General features: G+C 37.0%; 2 protein-coding genes across 3 annotated transcripts; both read right to left on the bottom strand.

Annotated features, from left to right (window-relative positions):
* Positions 1–1,691: 1,691 nt before the first annotated feature.
* Ugt1 (UDP-glycosyltransferase UGT5) lies at positions 1,692–3,974 on the bottom strand. The gene is made up of 3 exons (XM_011194199.3): positions 3,223–3,974; positions 2,975–3,146; positions 1,692–2,602 (listed from the first exon to the last, which is right to left on the bottom strand). The coding sequence occupies exons 1-3, from the start codon at positions 3,927–3,929 to the stop codon at positions 1,850–1,852; spliced, it is 1,632 nt and encodes a 543-aa protein (XP_011192501.1). The 5' UTR covers positions 3,930–3,974; the 3' UTR covers positions 1,692–1,849.
* A 6,891-nt stretch (positions 3,975–10,865) lies between these two features.
* Cyt-b5-r_2 (cytochrome b5-related protein) lies at positions 10,866–19,564 on the bottom strand. Of its 2 annotated transcripts, none has more exons than XM_029044335.2 (5): positions 19,414–19,564; positions 19,053–19,233; positions 12,327–12,657; positions 11,877–12,259; positions 10,866–11,808 (listed from the first exon to the last, which is right to left on the bottom strand). In XM_029044335.2, the coding sequence occupies exons 2-5, from the start codon at positions 19,157–19,159 to the stop codon at positions 11,286–11,288; spliced, it is 1,344 nt and encodes a 447-aa protein (XP_028900168.1). In that variant the 5' UTR covers positions 19,160–19,233; positions 19,414–19,564; the 3' UTR covers positions 10,866–11,285. The 2 variants fall into 2 exon arrangements, with proteins under 2 accessions (XP_028900168.1, XP_011192500.1); XM_011194198.3 differs by having other exon boundaries at positions 19,053–19,235; positions 19,365–19,524.
* Positions 19,565–20,577: the final 1,013 nt, after the last annotated feature.

Here is a 20,577-nt window from a genome sequence, read left to right as displayed (position 1 = left end):
TTGAAAGTTGGAAACAATAATATTAGGTTAGAAGCACCGAGGTCCTCGTGTTCGATATATGGGGCCTTAAAAACCTATGGTCCGATTTCGGCGATTTTTAGAATGGGGCTGCCACACTATTAACATAGTATTTGTGCAAAGTTCTGCACCGATATCTTCACTAGTGCTTACTTTATATATTGTAAAGTAAACGATTCAGATCGACTTCAGAGTTCTGGTATATGGGAAGTAGGCGTGGTTGTGATCCGATTTGGACTATTTTCACAACATATCATTGGTATGTAAGGAAAGTATTACAAACCAAGTTTCATTGAAATCGGTCGAGTAAGTGAGCGACGCCACTCCCATTTTCCATTTTGTAAAAAGATCTGAGTGCAGCTTCTATCTGCTATTTCTTATGTGAAATTTAGTGTTTCTGACGTTTTTCGTTAGTGAGTTAACCCACTTTTAGTAATTTTCAACCTAACCTTTGTATGGGAGGTGGGCGTGGTTATGATCCGATTTCTTTCATTTTTGGACTGTATTAAAAAAAACGACTGCAGAAAGTTTGGTTTATATAGCTCTATTGGTTTGCGAGATATGTATAAAAAACTTAGTAGGGGGCGGGGCCACGCCCACTTCCCCAAAAAACTTACATCCAAATATGCCCCTTCATAGTGCGATCCTTCATACCAAATTTTATTTCCATAGCTTTATTTATGGTTTAGTTATGGCACTTTATGTGTTTTCGGTTTTTGCCATTTTGTGGGCGAGGCAGTGGTCCGATTTTGCTCATTTTCGAAAGCAACCTTCCTATGGTGCCAAGAAATAAGTGTGCCAAGTTTCATCAAGATATTTTAATTTTTACTCAAGTTACAGCTTGCACAGACGGACGGACGGACGGACAGACAGACATTCGGATTTGAACTCCACTCTTCACCCTGATCACTTTGGCATATATAACCCTATATCTAACTCGTTTAGTTTTGGGTGTTACAAACAACCGTTATGTGAACAAAACTATAATACTCTCTTTAGCAACATTTGTTGCGAGAGTATAAAAACATAAAAATACCCAGCAAGATTAAAAAAAAATAATGGAGTGTAATATGGACCAGGTAGTTGTAGGGCTCCCAATCTGCCTTTAAATATTCCTTGACAATAATTGGGACTATTTTGATGTACAAAAATGTTGGCTATTCATTGCACAATAAATTTTAAATTACTTGCTGAACGATAAATTTAAACGGAGGAAGTTTTTGCGAATAGACGAAGAAATCAAACGACAATAACGCAAGATTTAACAACTGGAATTCAAGATAACTGGGAGGTCCATATTACCCACGTGGTCCAGATTTTCTTACTTTACCCTATTATTAGTTATTTCAGTTGGTTTTTCTGTACAATTTAGTATTTTGACGTTTTTCGTTAATTAGTTAACGCACTTCTAGTAGTTTTCAATATAACCTATGAATGAAGGAAGGGCGTGGTTATTATCGCATTGAGTGCGAATAGTTTTGTTTATATAGCTTTAGTAGTTTGCGAGACATTTAAAAAAAACCTACTTGAGGCGGGCCCACGTCCACTTTATTAAAAAAAAGCATCCAAATATGCTGTTTCTATTGTGATTATCGTCATATTTATAACCCTATATCTAACTCGTTTAGTTTTATGAGATACAAAAAACCGTTATGTGAACAAAACTATAATACTCTCTTTGCAACATTTTGTGTGAGTATAAATGTAACAATTTGGAACCTTTATTAATGAAAACAAATGAGTTATTCTAGAACTTTTCAGATCCATGACTGAATATAGGCCCAAAAAACATATATAAGTTTAGTTATATGAAATACACTTCACAATTGTGTCATTCCCTTTTCGATTTGTTCAAACTTTTTGCCTTCAGTGTTCCTATGGCTAAATAGATTAATTTACATAAAAGCTTAATAGTAAATTTCATCAACTTCCACAGCAAGTAGAGAATTAGCAAAATAGCTAATATAACGTCCAAACTATTGGACTGCACAAAATTCAAATGAATTAATGGACTTTGCATATGTGCAGCACCTTGATGACGTAACACATATTCCACCCAAAAATTAACGTTTTCTCTAGCTGTCATTGGACGATTTCGATATAGTTCTGAAAATCGACGCACATTATTCCGATACACTGGATTATGAAGCACTTCCAATATGGCGTCTCTGAACTCATTTTCTTTCAAATTTATTATATCCACTTGCAGGCCATAACCGGAAGAAACAATTTTTGCCGCATTCGTGGGTTGTTCAGCAAATACCGGCATTGCAACCATAGGCACACTGTGATACGTAGCTTCCACCATGCCACCCTTGCCGGCATGCGTGATGAACAGTTTGAGATTAGGATGGGCGAGTATGTCATCTTGCGGTAACCATTTCTGGTAGAGTATATTCGATGCGTTACCCGGTGTGTTATCCAAATTTTCCCACTTCCAAATCACATTTTGTGGCAATGAGGAGAGTACTTTGTAAATTATATTGACTGTCTTCGGTTGTATGCTGGTACTTTTCATGTTTGAACCCAAACTAAAGAGTATTGCGCCATTACCTTTGGAAGCATTCAAAAAGTCAGCAATATTCTGAAAGATAAATGAATTTGTTAATAACTCTTGTGAAAGAACGAAAAAAATCATTAAGGCTTCTCAGTTCAGAAACCTTACGATAACTCTCCAATAACGTACTAGGACAGAAAAATAGAATGTATTGGAAATAGCTCGGCGTTTTCATTAGCTAAAATGATTTAGTGTAGAATTTCACATCAGGGACAACTTGACTTAGAGTAATGCACTGCCCAACTGCGTGTAATGAGTAATTAAGATTCAAGATAGCCAAGCCCTTAACATTACAAGAGGCGAATTGATAAGTATGTATATGCATTAGAACAAACAAAATTAAAACAAAAATAAAATATTTTTGCAATGCATGCATGTGACATACATTACTCTTCCCACCTTAGGCAAAGGCGTTGGCTTTTCCTTGATTTGTATGCCACCGATTTCCACCAAATTTGGTACCAGCGGTCGTATGGGTCCCTCGCTGAAGTGGCTGTTGCAAAAAATTAATGAGACGTTTTGCTTCATCTGTGAAAATGTACGTAGCGTCGGGTCGTCGGCTGCTAATTCTCTATAATGCAATTCAAATAAATAATAACTATATATTGCTTACTACTTCTATGATATAAAAAGTGCACTTCACTCACTTATATAGTCCCTCAAAGGTAATATCCATGATGTTGGTAGCCAAGCGCAATAAGCCATTGGATACGAAATTAAAGAGACGTAACCCAAAACTCATTACTTCGCCATTTATGTGCGGGGTAAATACAGACGGTACATACGATACTTCATGTGGTACACCAACAAAATCGTTTATCATCTCCATTGGTGGCCCTGTCCAACTGATTATCACCGGGCATTTCAGTTTGGCAGGTACGATAAATTGGAAATTATTTATAAAATAACCCATTATAACCAAATCGTATTTGTTGTTATAAATTGATTGGAATTTTTCACTCTTCACGGCATCCAATTGCAAGGTAATCATAGCATTATCAGCCCTAAAGAATTTCATCATCATCACAAGTGGATTTTGCTTTTTCACTCCCAAAACGGATAATTCCTCATCCATCTCTTTTTGACGTGCTTCCGTTGGCTCAATAACGATATTGTGTATCTTCGGGTGATTGATTTTCGGCTTTAAAGTTGAGACAACGGTGATGTTGTGACCGTTTTCGGCCAGTGTTTGCATTATCGACATATGCACGATTAAATGTGAGGGACTGGAACTGAGAAATACACCAAGTATGTTAGCACTAGACACGGGTTGGACACCTGTTGATATGCCAATTATGGCCACTATCGCGATAGCGATCAGACCGCGATATTCCGATTTGCAGCAACACTTCATTATTCATTGATTGCGTAAACTGAACTGAAACAAAGCGAACGATGAGACAACATTTTATTCTATGCACATATGTATGAATGTAATCGCTGAAGTGATATGCTGGCGCTAGACTTCACACACAAGAGCGCAATTATAGCTGCAATTGTTGTTGTAATCGAATAAGTGGCGGACTTTACTTGTGGGGTATATACAAAGTATGTACATACATATACATGTACATAAGCCAACTACATATTTAATAGTATATCTATGTGCATGTGTGCTTGAGATTATTATTTGCACTGACGCATCTCTTATCAATTAAGTTTTATTTATTAACTACACTGTAGGTACACTCGTATTTGCAATTACACAATAATGAATGAAATTTCTTTGCTGTATGATAATTAAGGCTTTATATATTAGTACTATGATTACCGCCCAGAATTCCATTACATTTGAATTAGAATAGAACTGTGCAGTTAAATTTCCACATTGATATATATGTTTAAATTTTGTAAATTAAGGTACTTATGATCTATTACTTTTATAGGGCTAAACGTTAATTTTCAGAAATATATGTATATCATATGTATTCATATGTGTATTTCAAAGACATTACAATCTTTCGTTTTAATCAAAATAATGAAAAATTGCGCTTTGAGAAAGTTGTTTCCGGAAGCGAGACTGGTAGAGTTACCACGTCACCAAGAGTTTGTATACATATATTTTTGTACATATATACATATATATTTACGGTAGAATGTTAGAAATAGAAATGTGGGAAATAAAATAAAAATCATCTCAATTGATATGTTGTACTGTTTCTTTGTAAAATTGACAATTTTCGAGTATATAAGAGTGTTTCTTATTAGCTAGTAGCTGTTGGCTATCAAGAAGCGGAAGTGTGCCAAAATTGGCAAATTACTATCACACAGATCGGAAGTAAAGAAACGAAAACTAGCAGAAATTTGAAGATAGACATTTAAACCCCACATCTCGACAGGCATATATTTCTATCATCTGAGCTGTCAAATCGCTGTCATTGTGCAATGTGCGCTCTCCACAGGCAAGCTATAACATGTCAGACATGGCAAAAGATAACTTATATTCAAAATATAAATGGATGAAAATAAAAAAGGAAATAAATATTATTATAAATAATAAAATAATTAATATATGCACATGAGTATAAATCAAATTCGAATTAGTCCAAACACTCACAATTTGTGTTTTCATCTTTATTTAATGAATATTCAATTTTAATTTAAAAGAACAAAATCAAAGCCAATGCTCTAAGCAGCACATTCAATCAACAGCTGTTTCAACAGCAAATGGCCGCTAGCGAAAATTCGATCAGCTGAAATAAGCAACTTTCTTAGCGATCAGCTGACGCTCGCTTCTGATAGTTTTTGTGTTAAGAAACGCATTCTCAGCAAGAACTTAGCTAGATACAGAGAAACACACTTCATGTCACTCGAACATTTTTGGTTTTCAATTAATTTTATTAAACTAACTAGAAATGAAATGGTATACAAAACCAAATTCTACAATAATCTGCTACTCATATAGTTTTTATATTTTGTATATTTGACATACAAATTGCATTTAAACATTTTTATCAACGTAAATATTACTAATTAAGAAGTAGTACCATATATCTTATCACATATCAGTAAAATTCACGTTATTTACTATCAGCAAATACAAGTTGAAGTGCAAACTATCAACGAGAGGAATGGATAGTAGTGTCCGACTGATACATAATTTTTGACCGAAGCCGGCCAGTTGGCAAAGTATCGGCCGATGCCAATTCTTTCATGAACAAATTTAGAGTCCGACCGATTAATCGGCCATATTTGGCCGATTATTAGCCGATTCTTTCTATTTCTTTTGAATTACATACATATTTTTTTCCTTTCTTGATTTCTTAAAAGCCTAAAATATTCAGCATTCTGTTCTGTTTACAGTTTAATTCATATTTGTCTGAATCAATCATTCTTCACGATGTCAATATTGAGTCTAATATAAAGAACTTCATAATTATACTCTCGCAACATGTTGCACAGAGTATTATAGTTTTCTTCACATAACGGTTGTTTGTGTCACCAAGAAATAAGAAAGCTAGATATGGGGTTGTATGTATGTGATTGGCGATAGTGCGCCACCTGTCTCTCTCCTTCGCAGTTCGGCGCCAGTTGGAGATCCCAAGTGTAACCAGGTCGCTCCCCACCTGGTCCCTCCAACGGAGTGGAGGCCTTCCCCTTCCTCGGCTTCCTCCGGCGGGTACTGCATCGAACACTTTCAGGGCTGGAGTGTTTTCGTCCATTCGGACAACATGACCTGGCCAGCGTAGCCGCTGTCTTTTTATTCGCTGAACTATGTCAATGTCGTCGTATAACTCGTACAGCTCATCGTTCCATCGTCTGCGGTATTCGCCGTTGCCAATGTTCTGAGGACCATAAATCTTGCGCAAAATTTTCCTCTCGAAAACTCCTAGTGTCGTCTCATCTGATGTTGACATCGTCCAAGCTTCTGCACCGTAAAGCAGGACGCGAATGATAAGCGACTTGTAGAGCTTGATTTTGGTTCGTCGAGAGAGGACTTTACTGTTCAATTGCCTACTCAGTCCAAAGTAGCACCTGTTGGCAAGAGTTATTCTGCCCTGGATTTCGAGGCTGACATTGTTCGTGTTGTTGATGCTGGTTCCCAGGTATACGAAATTATCTACGACCTCGAAGTTATGACTGTCAACAGTGACGTGGGAGCCAAGACGCGAATGCGCCGACTGTTTGTTTGATGACAGGAGATATTTCGTCTTGTCCTCATTCACCTCCAGACCCATTCGCTTCGCCTCCTTATCCATGCGGGAAAAAGCAGAACAAACGGCGCGGTTGTTGCTTCCGATGATATCAATATCATCGGCGTACGCCAGGAGCTGTACACTCTTGTAGAAGATTGTACCTTCTCGGTTTAGCTCTGCAGCTCTTATAATTTTTTCCAGCATCAGGTTAAAGAAGTCGCACGATAGTGAGTCACCTTGTCTGAAACCTCGTTTGGTATCGAACGGCTCGGAGAGGTCCTTCCCAATCATGACGGAGCTTTTGGTGTTGCTCAACGTCAATTTACACAGCCGTATTAGTTTTGCGGGGATACCAAATTCAGACATCGCGGCGTAAAGGCAACTCCTTTTCGTGCTGTCGAAAGCAGCTTTAAAATCGACAAAAAGGTGGTGTGTGTCGATCCTCTTTTCTCGGGTCTTTTCCAAGATTTGGCGCATGGTGAATATCTGGTCAGTTGTCGATTTTCCAGGTCTAAAGCCACACTGATAAGGTCCAATCAGTTTGTTGACGGTGGGCTTTAGTCTTTCACACAATACGCTCGGTAGAACCTTGTATGCGATATTTATGAGGCTGATCCCACGGTAATTGGCGCAGATTGTGGGATCTCCCTTTTTATGGATTGGGCAGAGCACACTGAGATTCCAATCGTCAGGCATGCTTTCTTCCGACCATATTCTGCAAAGAAGCTGATGCATGCACCTTACCAGCTCTTCGCCGCCGTATTTGAATAGTTCTGCCGGTAATCTATCGGCCCCCGCTGCTTTGTTGTTCTTCAAGCGGGTAATTGCTATTCGAATTTCTTCATGGTCGGGTAATGGAACATCTGTTCCATCGTCATCGATTGGGGGATCGGGTTCGCCATCTCCTGGTGTTGTACTCTCACTGCCATTCAGCAGGTCGGAGAAGTGTTCCCTCCATAATCCCAGTATGCCCTGGACATCGGTTACCAGATTACCACCTTGGTCTCTACATGAGGATGCTCCGGTCTTGAAACCTTCGTTAAGTCGCTTCATTTTTTCATAAAATTTTCGAGCATTCCCTCTGTCTGCCAGCTTCTCAAGCTCTTCGTACTCACGCATTTCGGCCTCTTTCTTTTTTTGTCTGCAAATGCGTCTCGCTTCCCTCTTCAGCTCTCGGTATCTATCCCATCCCGCACGTGTTGTGGTCGTTTGCAATGTTGCGAGGTAGGCAGTCTGTCCGCTGCGAGACGGCACTCCTCATCGTACCAGCTTGTTTTTTGTCGTTGCCGAAAACCAATTGTTTCGGCTGCAGCGGTACGCAGTGAGTTTGAGATGCCGTTCCACAGTTCCCTTGTACCGAGATGCTGATGTGTGCTCTCAGAGAGCAGGAGTGCAAGTCGAGTAGAGTATTTCGTGGCTGTCTGTTGCGATTGCAGCTTTTCGACGTCGAACCTTCCTTGTGTTTGTTGACGGGCATTCTTTGCTGCACAGAGGCGGGTGCGTATCTTCGCTGCGACCAGATAATGGTCCGAGTCTATATTTGGTCCTCGGAGCGTACGCACTTCTAAAACACAGGAGACATGTCTTCCGTCTATCACAACGTGATCGATTTGGTTCCGCGTGTTTCGATCAGGAGACAGCCAAGTAGCTTGATGTCTTTTCTTATGCTGGAATCTGGTACTACAGACGACCATATTTCGGGCCCCAGCGAAGTCGATCAGCCTCAGGCCGTTTGGCGATGTTTCGTCATGGAGGCTGAATTTTCCGACTGTTGTGCCAAAGACACCTTCTTTACCCACCCTGGCGTTAAAATCGCCAAGCACGACTTTTACATCGTGGCGGGGGCAGCGCTCATAGGTGCGTTCTAGGCGCTCATAGAAAGCATCTTTGGTCACATCGTCCTTCTCTTCCGTTGGGGCGTGGGCGCAAATCAGCGATATGTTGAAGAACCTCGCTTTGATGCGGATTGTGGCTAGACGTTCATCCACCGGGGTGAATGCCAGGACTATGCGACGGAGTCTCTCTCCCACCACAAATCCAACACCAAATTTGCGCTCCTTTATATGGCCGCTGTAGTAGATGTCACAAGGACCCACCTTCTTCCGTCCTTGTCCCGTCTATCGCACTTCTTGGATGGCGGTGATGTCAGCCTTAAGTCGTATGAGGAATTAAGGGTCCGGACATTCCAGGTGCATGCCCTTATATCATTATCCTTAAAACGTTTGCAGGGGTCGTCATCAAAAGGGGGGTGTCTCATCCGAGGATATGGGGTTACATATATATAAATCGATCCACTGCCACGCCCACAAAATGGCGGAAACCGAAAACCTATACAGTGTCATAACTAAGTGTCATAAGTTATGAAAATAAAATTTGGCACATAGGATCGGATTAGGGAGGGGTACATTTGGATGTAATTGTTTTTGAAAAGTGGGCGTGACCCCGCCCCCAAATAGGTTTTTTGTATATAACTCGCAAACCAATAAAGCAATAAATCGCTTCTTTTAGCCATTTCCTTATACAGTCCAAAAATTAAAGAAATCGGATAATAACCACGCCCACCTCCCATACGAAAGTTAGGTTGAAAATTACTAAAAGTGGGTTAACTCGCTAACGAAAAACGTCAGATACACTAAATTTTACAGAAGAAATAGCAGAAGGAAGCTTCACTCAGATTTTTTTACATCGCCTACTTATGGGTCAAAAACCGAAACTGAAAATATGGGTAAATCTCTCAGATAATTTAATGTAATTCAGAGGAAATTGTTTTCTTCCAATAGTGTGTCTCCAATCGGTCATAACATCTCCTAGCTCCCATACACATAATTATAGGTTTTTTAAAAATATCATCCCCTAGCTCCCATATACCTAATTTTAGGTTTTTCAAAAATTCGTTGGGCTTTATTCCGCATATATGTATTGGTTAATATGTGATATATCTTAGCAAAATTAAATGAGGATATAGTATTGGATATAGTTGTGCGTTATCTTAATAAAATTTCTTCAATAAATTGCGAGATTATAAAATGCTCGGTTACACCCGAACTTAACCTTTCCTTACTTGTTTTTGTTTTAAATTTATTATACTCTCGCAACAAAGTTGCTATGAGATTACCATAAATTAAGCTATTGAAGTAAAATTTGGTAAGAAGGATCGCACTATGAGGGGGCATATGTGGATGTAACATTTTTGGGGAAGTGGCGTGCCCCCCTACTAAGTTTTTTGTACATATTTCGCAAACTACTAAAGCTATATCAAGGAAACTTTCTAAAGTAGTTTCTTTTATGTAGTACCTTATGTGGGGGGATGGGGTCATATGTAGAAGTTCACGCAAGTGAGGAAAGTTTCTGATTGCCATTCACTTTGGAGTGGCCAGGAACGATTCTTTTACATATGACTCAAGCAGCTCACGACTTCCGGTTTTAGACCAAGTATCCCCTGGGTAGGCGAGCTAAAGTGAGAAGGCGAAACCCGCTTCTGCGGTTGTGTGTAGGGTTTTGGGACCCACCACATCAAAAAACCTCCTCAAAGAAAAAACAATCAGAGCCTCGAAAGAGAAACCCCCCTTTGGATGACGACCCCTGCAAACGTACTAAGGATCATGATTTGAGGGCATGCACCTGGAATGTCCGGACCCTTAATTGCGAAGGTACCTCTGCCCAGCTGGTTGATGTCCTCAATAGTTTGCGCAGCGCCCGCGATTTAAGACGGTTGTTTGGTAATTTTTTACACACCTTGGGTTCCATTATTGCAGTTTTAGTATGGATCAACTGCCTATGTTCACCATAATAGCAATAATTTTCTTACATATCAAAGAACAGGACAGATAATCGAGAATACATACAATTTGCATATTCATATTATATACATATAGAGCGTCATAGGATGCTCTCATTTTTTAAACTATTTATTTGCCAATTTTAAACAATACAAATCATAAATAACAGTCAATGGTTATAGTTTTCTTCAATGTAAATACCAAATCTTCTTCTCTGTAGAAGAGAAATTTTCTCGATAGTATGATAAACCAGTTTTAGGTTATTTTCCCCACATTGCATACATTTTATGAATATACATATTTGCACATACATATATATTAAACATTGGTGTAAATTGCGTTTGGATTGGCGAAGAAATTTTAAAAAGACACAAATCAAGCTTGAATTGCAGAAATTTGCACATCTTTACATCATGATTTATTCGATTCCATTATCAGTAATAAAAATATGCAATATTTTATTAAAAGATAGTAAAAAACAACAAACGTATATACCATGATTCAATTATTAAAGCTTTGATCGATATTACCAATTTTGTTTTGATACTCCTTTACAATTGTGCGAAATAAGGAGGGAGGAAAATATGAAGTAATTTAGTAGGCGAGCCGAGTTACAACAAGCGAGCAATGGAGTTTCTTATCGAGTAAAACTTTAACAATTTAATCATACACTATCATCATAACCACATAATTGTTTATAGATAATATAATAATTACATATGTATGTATGTATGAAATTACAATATATAGACTGAGAACATTGCAGACAATTGTTTTTCGAAATTATTCTGACTCCTAACCCCGCTTATTATTATTAACACAAGTCGGAGGTAGAGCATTTGGCTTCGTACGCAGTAACTGTTTATTCTGACCAATAATTTGCTTCCAATGGCTGCATTCACGCAATTGTGCTTGGTATTCGTTCAATGTTTCAAAAAGGACGGGATAGAGTTGGGGGAGTATGCCATGATCCAATGTGGGAAACAAATGATGTAGAAAATGCTCTCCAAAATGTGTCAACACTAAAAACTGCGAACCTTTGATATCACTACGATCGATTATTGTGTCCAATTGATAGAGGCCCCAATCGCGGTCTTCGCGTTCAGCATCACCATCATGGAAAATTTTCGGGTCATGATGACCGGCATTCAAACCAGTTAACCCAAAAATGAAACTTGCCAGACCAATGATGACTCCCCATTGTCGAAGTACAGTCGAAACCGGTACTTGCGCCACCAGCAGCATGGACAGTGGCAATATGAATCCGATGATGTCGTGCCAAAATAAAATGTTCTTTTGCAGAAGTGAAACTATAATTCTATATATCAGATAATTCAATTTAATACCTAATAAATTATATTTGTATAATGGTTTTGTTGTGTTTACCTCAATACTATCTGGAAAGGAAATATTAACGAGTACACGATAGGCTGTATGGTGACGTTAAAGAGACGAATCCATTTCGTGTGAACTTGTGAGTTTGGCCACCAACAGAGATACGGTTCGAAGAGCGACATCTCGAGGTCAATTAATGAGTTCGGGTAGACATGATGAGACATGGCATGTAAAACGCGCCAATTGCAAAAATTCATAAGTGAAAGGTTAAAAGTATACATTTGCCAATTGTCCTTACGATGCAAATAGTTGTGCGAGGCAATAGTGAGCCATGAGAGCGAGAGTCCCGCGAGTAATGCTAATGTTATATAGCCAGTATACGAACATGCGAGAGCAAAAACCGTAGTGGATAGCAAGAGACCAAAGTGTATAAGCTAATATATGATAGAGAAAATAAATTGAAATCAAAAGCTGTTTATAAAAAACATTCAAAAATTATACATCCGATCGACGTTCAGGTGAACGGTCCACATTTTTCAGCTTGTCACGCACTCGCGACTTGAGCACTCTATAGAAACCATTATCGTGAAGTGATATCTTGTAATTGCGTTGAGTAGAGGTGCTGCGCACATGAAATTTGGCTAGCATATCTTCTGGCTTCTTTGATATATGATGAGATTCGAATGCTTCGGTGATGTCAGTGCCCTTTGTCCATTCCAGCCAGAATGATCCGCCTGGGTGACGTGGTATAAACTCAGTAAGATCGTAAAGTTCATCTTTGATACGCCATAAGCCTTCCGCTTCATCGTCCTTTTGTTTGGATTCTGTCCAGCTGAAATTGTGAAAGAATTGAGATTTTTTGTACCCCTCCTTTGAAAATAAGGGAGACTTGGGAAAAGTGAATAAATCCGTGTATGTTATGTATATATAAGATAATAATGAAATTAAATAAAAAAGACGCCTGTTCAAATTTTATAGCTCTCGGACAACTGGTTTGTTAGATTCAGCATTTTGAGTTCTGTTGAGTGAGTTTTTTTTTTGTAGAAAGGTGTGTTAATGCCCACTTGGTTCACGTGTTCTTACGATACTATACTACTATAAGAAGGTTGGCATTGTAGATGGGCGATATCGCATTTTCGATCGAAATGGATTCAAGGCATAGACCCAATAATAATAATAAAAATAAAAAGTATTAATTTTGCGCAAATACTACGTTGGAGGTCATTTAAAAATTGTCCAAATCGAACTATAAAATTCTCAGTGTTTATGGATACTTTTTGATCGAAAATATTGGTAAATCTCTAAGATATTTTATATACATATATGTAGATATCAATAATGTGCCTAATTAGTTCCCTACCTCCCATATACCTAATATTAGGATTTTGACCGTATTTTTGAAAAATAAACTATAATTAGGTATATGGGAGCTAGGGGAAGTTATGACACGATTTTAATTATAAAAAAATATATCCAGATATGCCCCTTTCCTACTAAATTTTACTTTTATAGCTTTATTTATGGCTTAGATATTTTGTGGGCGTGGCAGCGGTCCGATTTCGCCAATTTTCAATACCAACCGTCTCATGGGGCCAAGGAATATGTGTACAAAGTTTCATTAAGATATCTCCAACTCAAGTTATCGTTTGCACAGACGGCCGGTCACCCTGATAACTTTGGTATATATAACCCTATATCTAACTCGTTTAGTTTTAGGTGTTACAAACAACTTTGTTGCGAGAGTATAAAAATTGACAATATATGTACGTGATGCTCACTTTTGCGTACACTTCATATTCCACCTAAATTTCATCTCCTACAAATCCTGTCAAGTTTGATTGATTGATGAATAATTGATATTTATATTAAGTTAACTAAATCGGACTATAAGAACGCCTACTTCCTATATAACATAACACACACATTTTAAATTTCATTCGATTCACTTTCAATAGGTAAATCAAAATAGAATATTGTAGTACATAGTACAAAATTCGAAACAATCATGACTGAGATGGCAACAATGCAAAATCCGGGTTATTTCAAGAATCCAAGTACGGTTAACAATAATTTGTGTTTTGAACTACATAATATATATACAGATTAAAGAAAGAAATAATTAAATTAAATCTCTGTACATTTGTACTGTGCTTGAAAACAAAAAGCATCGGTGCGAAGCGATCGATATTGAATGTAATCGTTAAAATTGAAAAATATTGATCAACAAATTTCAAACACATAAGTGGAAATTTCATACTTTGAAATCAGTTTTTATATTTAGTCATTGAATGTTCAATTGGGGTTCAAGTGCCACATGATACTTGGGTTTATTATTGTCTTAACACAAAAAATCAAAGTGGTCATTTATAGTATTCGTATTGATATGCGAATGTAAGCCCAAAAATAAACGATTTCAGCTTCTTTTTATTTATGTCTGCATTTATTCATATTGAGAAAACAATACTCAACGTACTTTTACATATACATATATACATTTGTATGTTTTATCTAATAATTCAACTTGCTTCGTTGCCATTAGTGTGCCATAAACATATATCTAGATATTTTTTTTATTACATTCCAAATCAAAATGCAAATCAAACGGACAGGTTTGCGAAATTATATTTGTAAAAGGTTAAAGTCTTTTAGAAATGCGCATTTCTGCCAAAATCCTCAATAAATAAACAGAATAATAGAAATAAATGCTGAAGAAGAATTACGTTTTACTTAGGAACCTGTTATTTTTATTAATACGATATAATAAAATTTCATATTATGTTTTCATTCTAACGGATGAAAGTAATTAATTTTTGAACATCCAAATGATGGTAAAAATTTGAAATTAAAGGTGCAATAGACGGGTAAATAGCATGTATTCAACTTTCCACTTTGTATATTACTAGAGCGAGTAACCTCCAGATTGTTATTGAACTTTTAAACTTACATGTATATATATGTAAATCAAGCACGAATGATATTCGTATAAAAATAAAACTGAAGCTAAATATTGGTTTTAATGTGTGTATCTGCATAAAAACAGTCAAAATCTGTCCAACACTTTTTAATCTTATTGGTCAATATGGAGATCTGTTGCCAAAAATTAATGAACACCCCAAATTCCGGTTTGTTTGATGTGGTATGTACAGTTCGGTCAATATCAGGGCTGTTAACTACTGCAAAACTCAATGCGGTTCATTTCAGTGGTACGAACCATTCATAAACAAGTAAGGAAGGGCTAAGTTCGGGTGTAACCGAACATTTTATACTCTCGCAATTTATTGATGTAATTTTATAAAGACAACACAATTCGACCCATATATTCGGCATAAAGTTCAATAGAATAACGAAAATCATCATAAATAGTATATGGGGACTGAGGTAATTCCTAAACCGATTTCACTCGTTTTCACCACCAAGATACAACGTATCGAAGACTATACGCTCACTTAATTTAATATTACTTATAATTAGGTATATGGGATCTGGGGGAAGTTATGACCCAATTTTTACCATTTCAGGTACAGAGAGAAACTGTTATAAGAAAAAAATTCAGAGGGAATGAATTACATTAAAATATCTGAGGGATTTACCTATATTTTCGGTGAAAAATTAACCTTAGGCACTGAGTTCTTCATGTTTGATATCAGGGGCCTTGAAAAGTCATGGTTCGATTTTGACAATTTTTCCACAAGTGATGTCACAGCTCAAATACAGTATTTGTGTAAAGTTTTATTCCGCTAGCTTCATTGGTTCCTTATGAATACATTATAAAGTGAACGAATCAGATGGAATTCAAAATTGGGTTATATGGGAAGTAGACGTAGTTGTGAACCGATTTCGCCCATATTCCACCCGTGTCATCAGGGTGTCAAGAAAGTGTTATGTACCGAATTTCATTGAAATCGGTCGAATAGTTCTTGAGATATGGTTTTTGACCCATAAGTGAGCGACGCCACGCCCATTTTCCATTTTGTAAAAAAATCTCAGTGCAGCTTTCTTCTGCCTTTTCTTATGTAAGATTTGGTGTTTCTGACGTTTTTCGTTAGGGAGTTAACCCACTTTTAGTAATTTTCAACCTAACCTTTGTATGGGAGGTGGGCGTGGTTATTATCCGATTTCTTTCATTTTTGGACTGTATAAGGAAATGGCTAAAAGAAACGACTGCAGAAAGTTTGGCTTATATAGCTTTATTGGTTTGCGAGTTATATACAAAAAACCTATTTGGGGGCGGGGTCACGCCCACTTTTCCAAAAAAATTACATCCAAATGTGCCCCTCCCTAATGGGATCCTATGTTCCAAATTTCATTTTCATAACTTTATTTATGGCTTAGTTATGACACTGTATAGGTTTTCGGTTTCCTCCATTTTGTGGGCGTGGCAGTGGACCGAAAGCAACCTCCTCAGGGTGCCAAGGAACATGTGTTCCAAGTTTCATTAAGATATCTTAATTTTTACTCAAGTTATCGCTTGCACGGACAGACGGACGGACAGACATCCGGATTTCAAATCTACTCGTCATCCTGAGCATTTATGTATATATAACCCCATATCTAACTCTTATATTTCTTGGTGACACAAACAACCGTTATGTGAACAAAACTATGATACTCTGTGCAACAGGTTGCGAGAGTATAAAAACCTGAACATTTTAAAGAAAACATACAAGGATATAAACAAAATTATCATAAAGTGGTTACAAAGAGGTAGCCTAAAACTGACAAAACATCTGGATTCATGGCGAACTGCTTCAAATAAATATTGAATAGGTGAGAATGCACAAGTACAAGTATTATTTCGCTGCCAGTAAGGAAGTGTTGAAATATAGTATGAGTACACGGATCATCAGAAAACATTTGTCAATCTAAAAGCTAGCCTATAGTTAGCAGTAACAGATTGCTTAATCTATACTAATATTATAAAGCTGAAGAGTTTGTTTGTTTGAACGCGCTAATCTCCGAAACTACTGGTTCGAATTGAATAATTCTTTTTGTGTTGGATAGTCCATTTATCGAGGAAGGCTATAGGGTATATAGCATCAGGAGCGAAGAAACAGTGGTAAATGTGTAAAAAACGGGGGAAATTATTTATCTTTGAGGGCTTCCGTTCCTTGCGCTGCGAAAGCGGTTCAAGATTAGATACGCTAAGGATCGAGAACTGTTGGACCATTCTTGATGAAATGTTCAGAGGTTGTTCGTTGTGGATCTTGGAAGGTTTAGTCGGAAAATTGTAAAATTCCAAAAAGTGACTTTTTTCCATTCATTTTTTTTCAATCTATCTATAAAAACAAAACAATTCGGAAAAGTCGGTAATTGGCAAGTGGCAACAGAGAATTCAGAATTGCAAATAAACGGTGACATCTGCAATGAAGCATTGAAATTCATATGCCATCACCAAATCGTCAAATTAGAGATGTACTGAATCGTGCATACGACAGAATAACTTTGGAACAACAAGTATAAAGAAATGTTCCATTATTTAATGAGCAGCAAAAGACGACCTATGATGAATTGATTAAGGCTGCCCATGATGGAAATGGTGGACTTTTATTTCTTGATACGCACGGTGGAACTGGGAATCCTAATTGATTCTGATATCATTGATTTTGGCAACAATACGATCTCAAAATGGCATTACGTTGGCTCTCTCATCTACTGGAATTGCAGCAACGCTACTTGAAGTTGGAAGAACGGCACATTCGACATTGTAGTTTCAGTTAAACATGCAAATCTATTAAACATCTATGAGATGAGCGCAATTTTCTAGAAGCACTTGACAGAACGATGAAAGATCTGTGGAATAATAATCGTCGCTTTGGTGGCGTAATGATACTGTTATTGACAAACACATTCTGTTATTTCGAAATCAACAGCGGCGGAGGAATTGAACGCATGTCTCAAGTCATCGTACTTGTAGCGGCACGCGAAAATCATATGATTGACCATGAATATGCGTGTGTTCCTGCGACAGGAAAGCACCGCAGAAGATTTGCAAAGAACTAGGCAAATTCTGGTTAATACTTCTAATGGTTTGATATCAATCCGAACATTAGCCAAATTTATCGTAACTACGATTGGTTGAGTGCACGCAGATTTTTAACTGTCAAAAATACCGATGTCGATGACTTAATCTACACGACTTAAAGTCAACTTCCGGGATATTTGTGTTCATAGACATCGATCGATCATGTTGAAAATGAAGAGGAAGCTGTGAATTATCCAGTGAAATTTCTAAATTCTTTGTCATTATAATGCTTTGTCATTTATTATGCTTCGCATTCTTAAAGCAGCTCTCGAATAATGTAATATTTGCAAGAATTTTTTATAGGGACTTACAAGAGGGCAAAATGCTTGATTCCACGAATGTCTTTGAGTTCCAACGATTTGCCATTTCAGTTCAAACGTATTCAGTTTCCAATGAGACTTGCATTTGGGATGACAATCAACAGGACTCAAAGACAGTCGCTGGAGGTGTGTGGCATAAATTTCATTCACGAGTTAAAATATCATCTTCTCTGTACATTTACGCACCGGAACAGAAAACAAAATATGTTGTTTATTAAGCTGAGTTACATTGAAAAAAAATTAGAAAAATCGCAAATAAATGTTTTTCAACACTATACAAATTCAACTTTGTTTTCAAAACAAATAATATCACGCAGTGCAACGACTGCGGAGCCAGCTAGTAAAATAATATAAGTAGACCAAGAATATTATCTTCATATAACTTCAATATAGAAGTTCTTGTATATTTCCTAAAACAATTACTTTTGTTACACCTATTTCGAGGGTCGTCTGGCAGTAAATAATCGACTATTAAGCGATTATCGACTACATGTGGTATTGTAAGTATCGATCAGTCGCTCAACCATCAACTGTGAATGATTTTCCATCAATTGTTTGTCGACACATATTTTTTAGTTGTTAGAAATTTTTGAATTTTATCGATCAAGTTACACAATAGCAAATTAAAATATAATCGACTTAATCGACTTGAGTCCATTATACCGCCTGTCGACAACGTTTTGAACCGATTGAAAAACATTCACAGTCGATGGTTGAGCGACTGATCGATACTTACAATACCACATGTAGTCGATAATCGCTTAATAGTCGATTATTTACTGCCAGTCGACACCCATAACAGGGGCGACAATATAATAAACATTAAAGATTAATCAATAGTCGGCATCTTTACAGCACCATCACTTTGATTCTCAATATACTTACCCCTCGCAAGTCTTGATTAGTTTTTCGCGATAAACTGGGTATTTTCGCAATATTCTTGATACTCTCCAATCTTCCTGCTTTATGTCAGTCATTCCGTTTTTATTCATCTTTTTATATCCGTTTATCAATCTAGTGCACTAATTCTTAACGTGTGACATTAACCAGTGAAACAGCAAATAACCTCTAGTAAAAGAAATGCAACTGTAAACTTTGTTTGATTGATCAAATAAGCTCAACTACAATGAAGCTCAACTAATACATTCGTAAATATGTAAATGGCTAAGGTCAACGGTCTAGACTCTAGAGTATTACCGATTAGCAACTCTATAATGTTATCAAAACAAAACAAACTATAATTTACTTGAGTCACGTTTGTGAGAATTAAAAACAGCGAAGCTTTAAATGCAATATCACTCCGCAAGCGTTGAGCAGGTTCTCGGTGTGGCGCACTGCGTTCTTCTTTATTGACTAAGCACCCGCAGCTGCACTCAGCGCGCTTTTATTTGTCTCAGCGCACCAATGAGGGTATACACTGTTAATACATATGTAAATTTTATATTCTCTCTTCAGTTAAATGAAATGAATACATATGTATGTATGGGCGACAATAGTATCAGCTAAGCAAATCTAAGAAGCATCAGCCAGTTACTATTGTAACTGTCATAAATTCATAAGTGTGCACATGTACATATTATATGTAACTGTTTTAATTGCGTCTTTAAATGACCACCAAATAACCTTATAATCGATGTTATTACGAATAACATGGTTAATGCACGTATATATTGAGTGGGTTAAGCTAAAAGATTTATAACAAAATGAAAACAAGTTATTATTACACACATAGGTACAAACATGTGGATATCAAAGGTCTCATCTAGTTAACAAACAACAAATTATTTTGCTAGTGTTTACGAACATAACTGTAACAGCATATTGGCGAAGTCACAATCATATATAAGTCGGATCTGTAAAGCCTAAAACTTTTTGAAGAAACTCCAATATCTAACTTTTGTTTTTGCTTAGATTATTATTCCATTAAGAAAGCTGGGCACATTTCTCTTTAGTATACAATTACACACCATGATCATGGAATCGCCCGCCTATGGGTCAAAATTATCATAGCTTATGAACTATTGGACCAATTGCAACGGAATCGGTTCACTACCACGCCTACGAAATCGCACAATTAATTTTCAAGACCCCTGGTATCCGAGAGAAATTCAAACGAGATATGTTTGCCTGTAACATTTAAGCCACAAATAAAAAGAATGTTCGCAATTTTCCTCATTTAAGTGCCTTTTAATATTTTTTGCATTGAATGCGACTGGGCATTGTCAACAGGAAAACATAAACATACATATTTATTTAATTTTTATACTCTCGCAACAAAGTTACTATTACAGTTTTGTTCACATAACGGTTGTTTGTAAGTCCTAAAACGACTAAACGAGTGAGATATAGATTTAGATATATTGATGAAACTTGTGAAGACGTATTTCTTGGCACCATAATAAGGGTAAGT

The sequence above is a fragment of the Zeugodacus cucurbitae genome, chromosome 3 (assembly GCF_028554725.1).
Source record: "Zeugodacus cucurbitae isolate PBARC_wt_2022May chromosome 3, idZeuCucr1.2, whole genome shotgun sequence".
Lineage (NCBI taxonomy): Eukaryota > Metazoa > Arthropoda > Insecta > Diptera > Tephritidae > Zeugodacus > Zeugodacus cucurbitae.
This window is presented reverse-complemented; position numbering and strand designations above follow the sequence as displayed.

What these genes read in the sequence shown, in the direction of transcription:
- Cyt-b5-r_2 (XM_029044335.2), bottom strand. Translation starts at nt 19,159, where the DNA reads ATGAATAAAAACGGAATGACTGACATAAAGCAGGAAGATTGGAGAGTA. An exon ending in CTAATCAAGACTTGCGAGGG is followed by an intron (nt 12,658 to 19,052) that starts GTAAGTATATTG and finishes TCACAATTTCAG; the next exon opens with CTGGACAGAATCCAAACAAA. An exon ending in CACCTGAACGTCGATCGGAT is followed by an intron (nt 12,260 to 12,326) that starts GTATAATTTTTG and finishes ATCATATATTAG; the next exon opens with CTTATACACTTTGGTCTCTT.
- Ugt1 (XM_011194199.3), bottom strand. Translation starts at nt 3,929, where the DNA reads ATGAAGTGTTGCTGCAAATCGGAATATCGCGGTCTGATCGCTATCGCG. An exon ending in ACCTTTGAGGGACTATATAA is followed by an intron (nt 3,147 to 3,222) that starts GTGAGTGAAGTG and finishes ATTGCATTATAG; the next exon opens with AGAATTAGCAGCCGACGACC. An exon ending in AGCCAACGCCTTTGCCTAAG is followed by an intron (nt 2,603 to 2,974) that starts GTGGGAAGAGTA and finishes TTTATCTTTCAG; the next exon opens with AATATTGCTGACTTTTTGAA.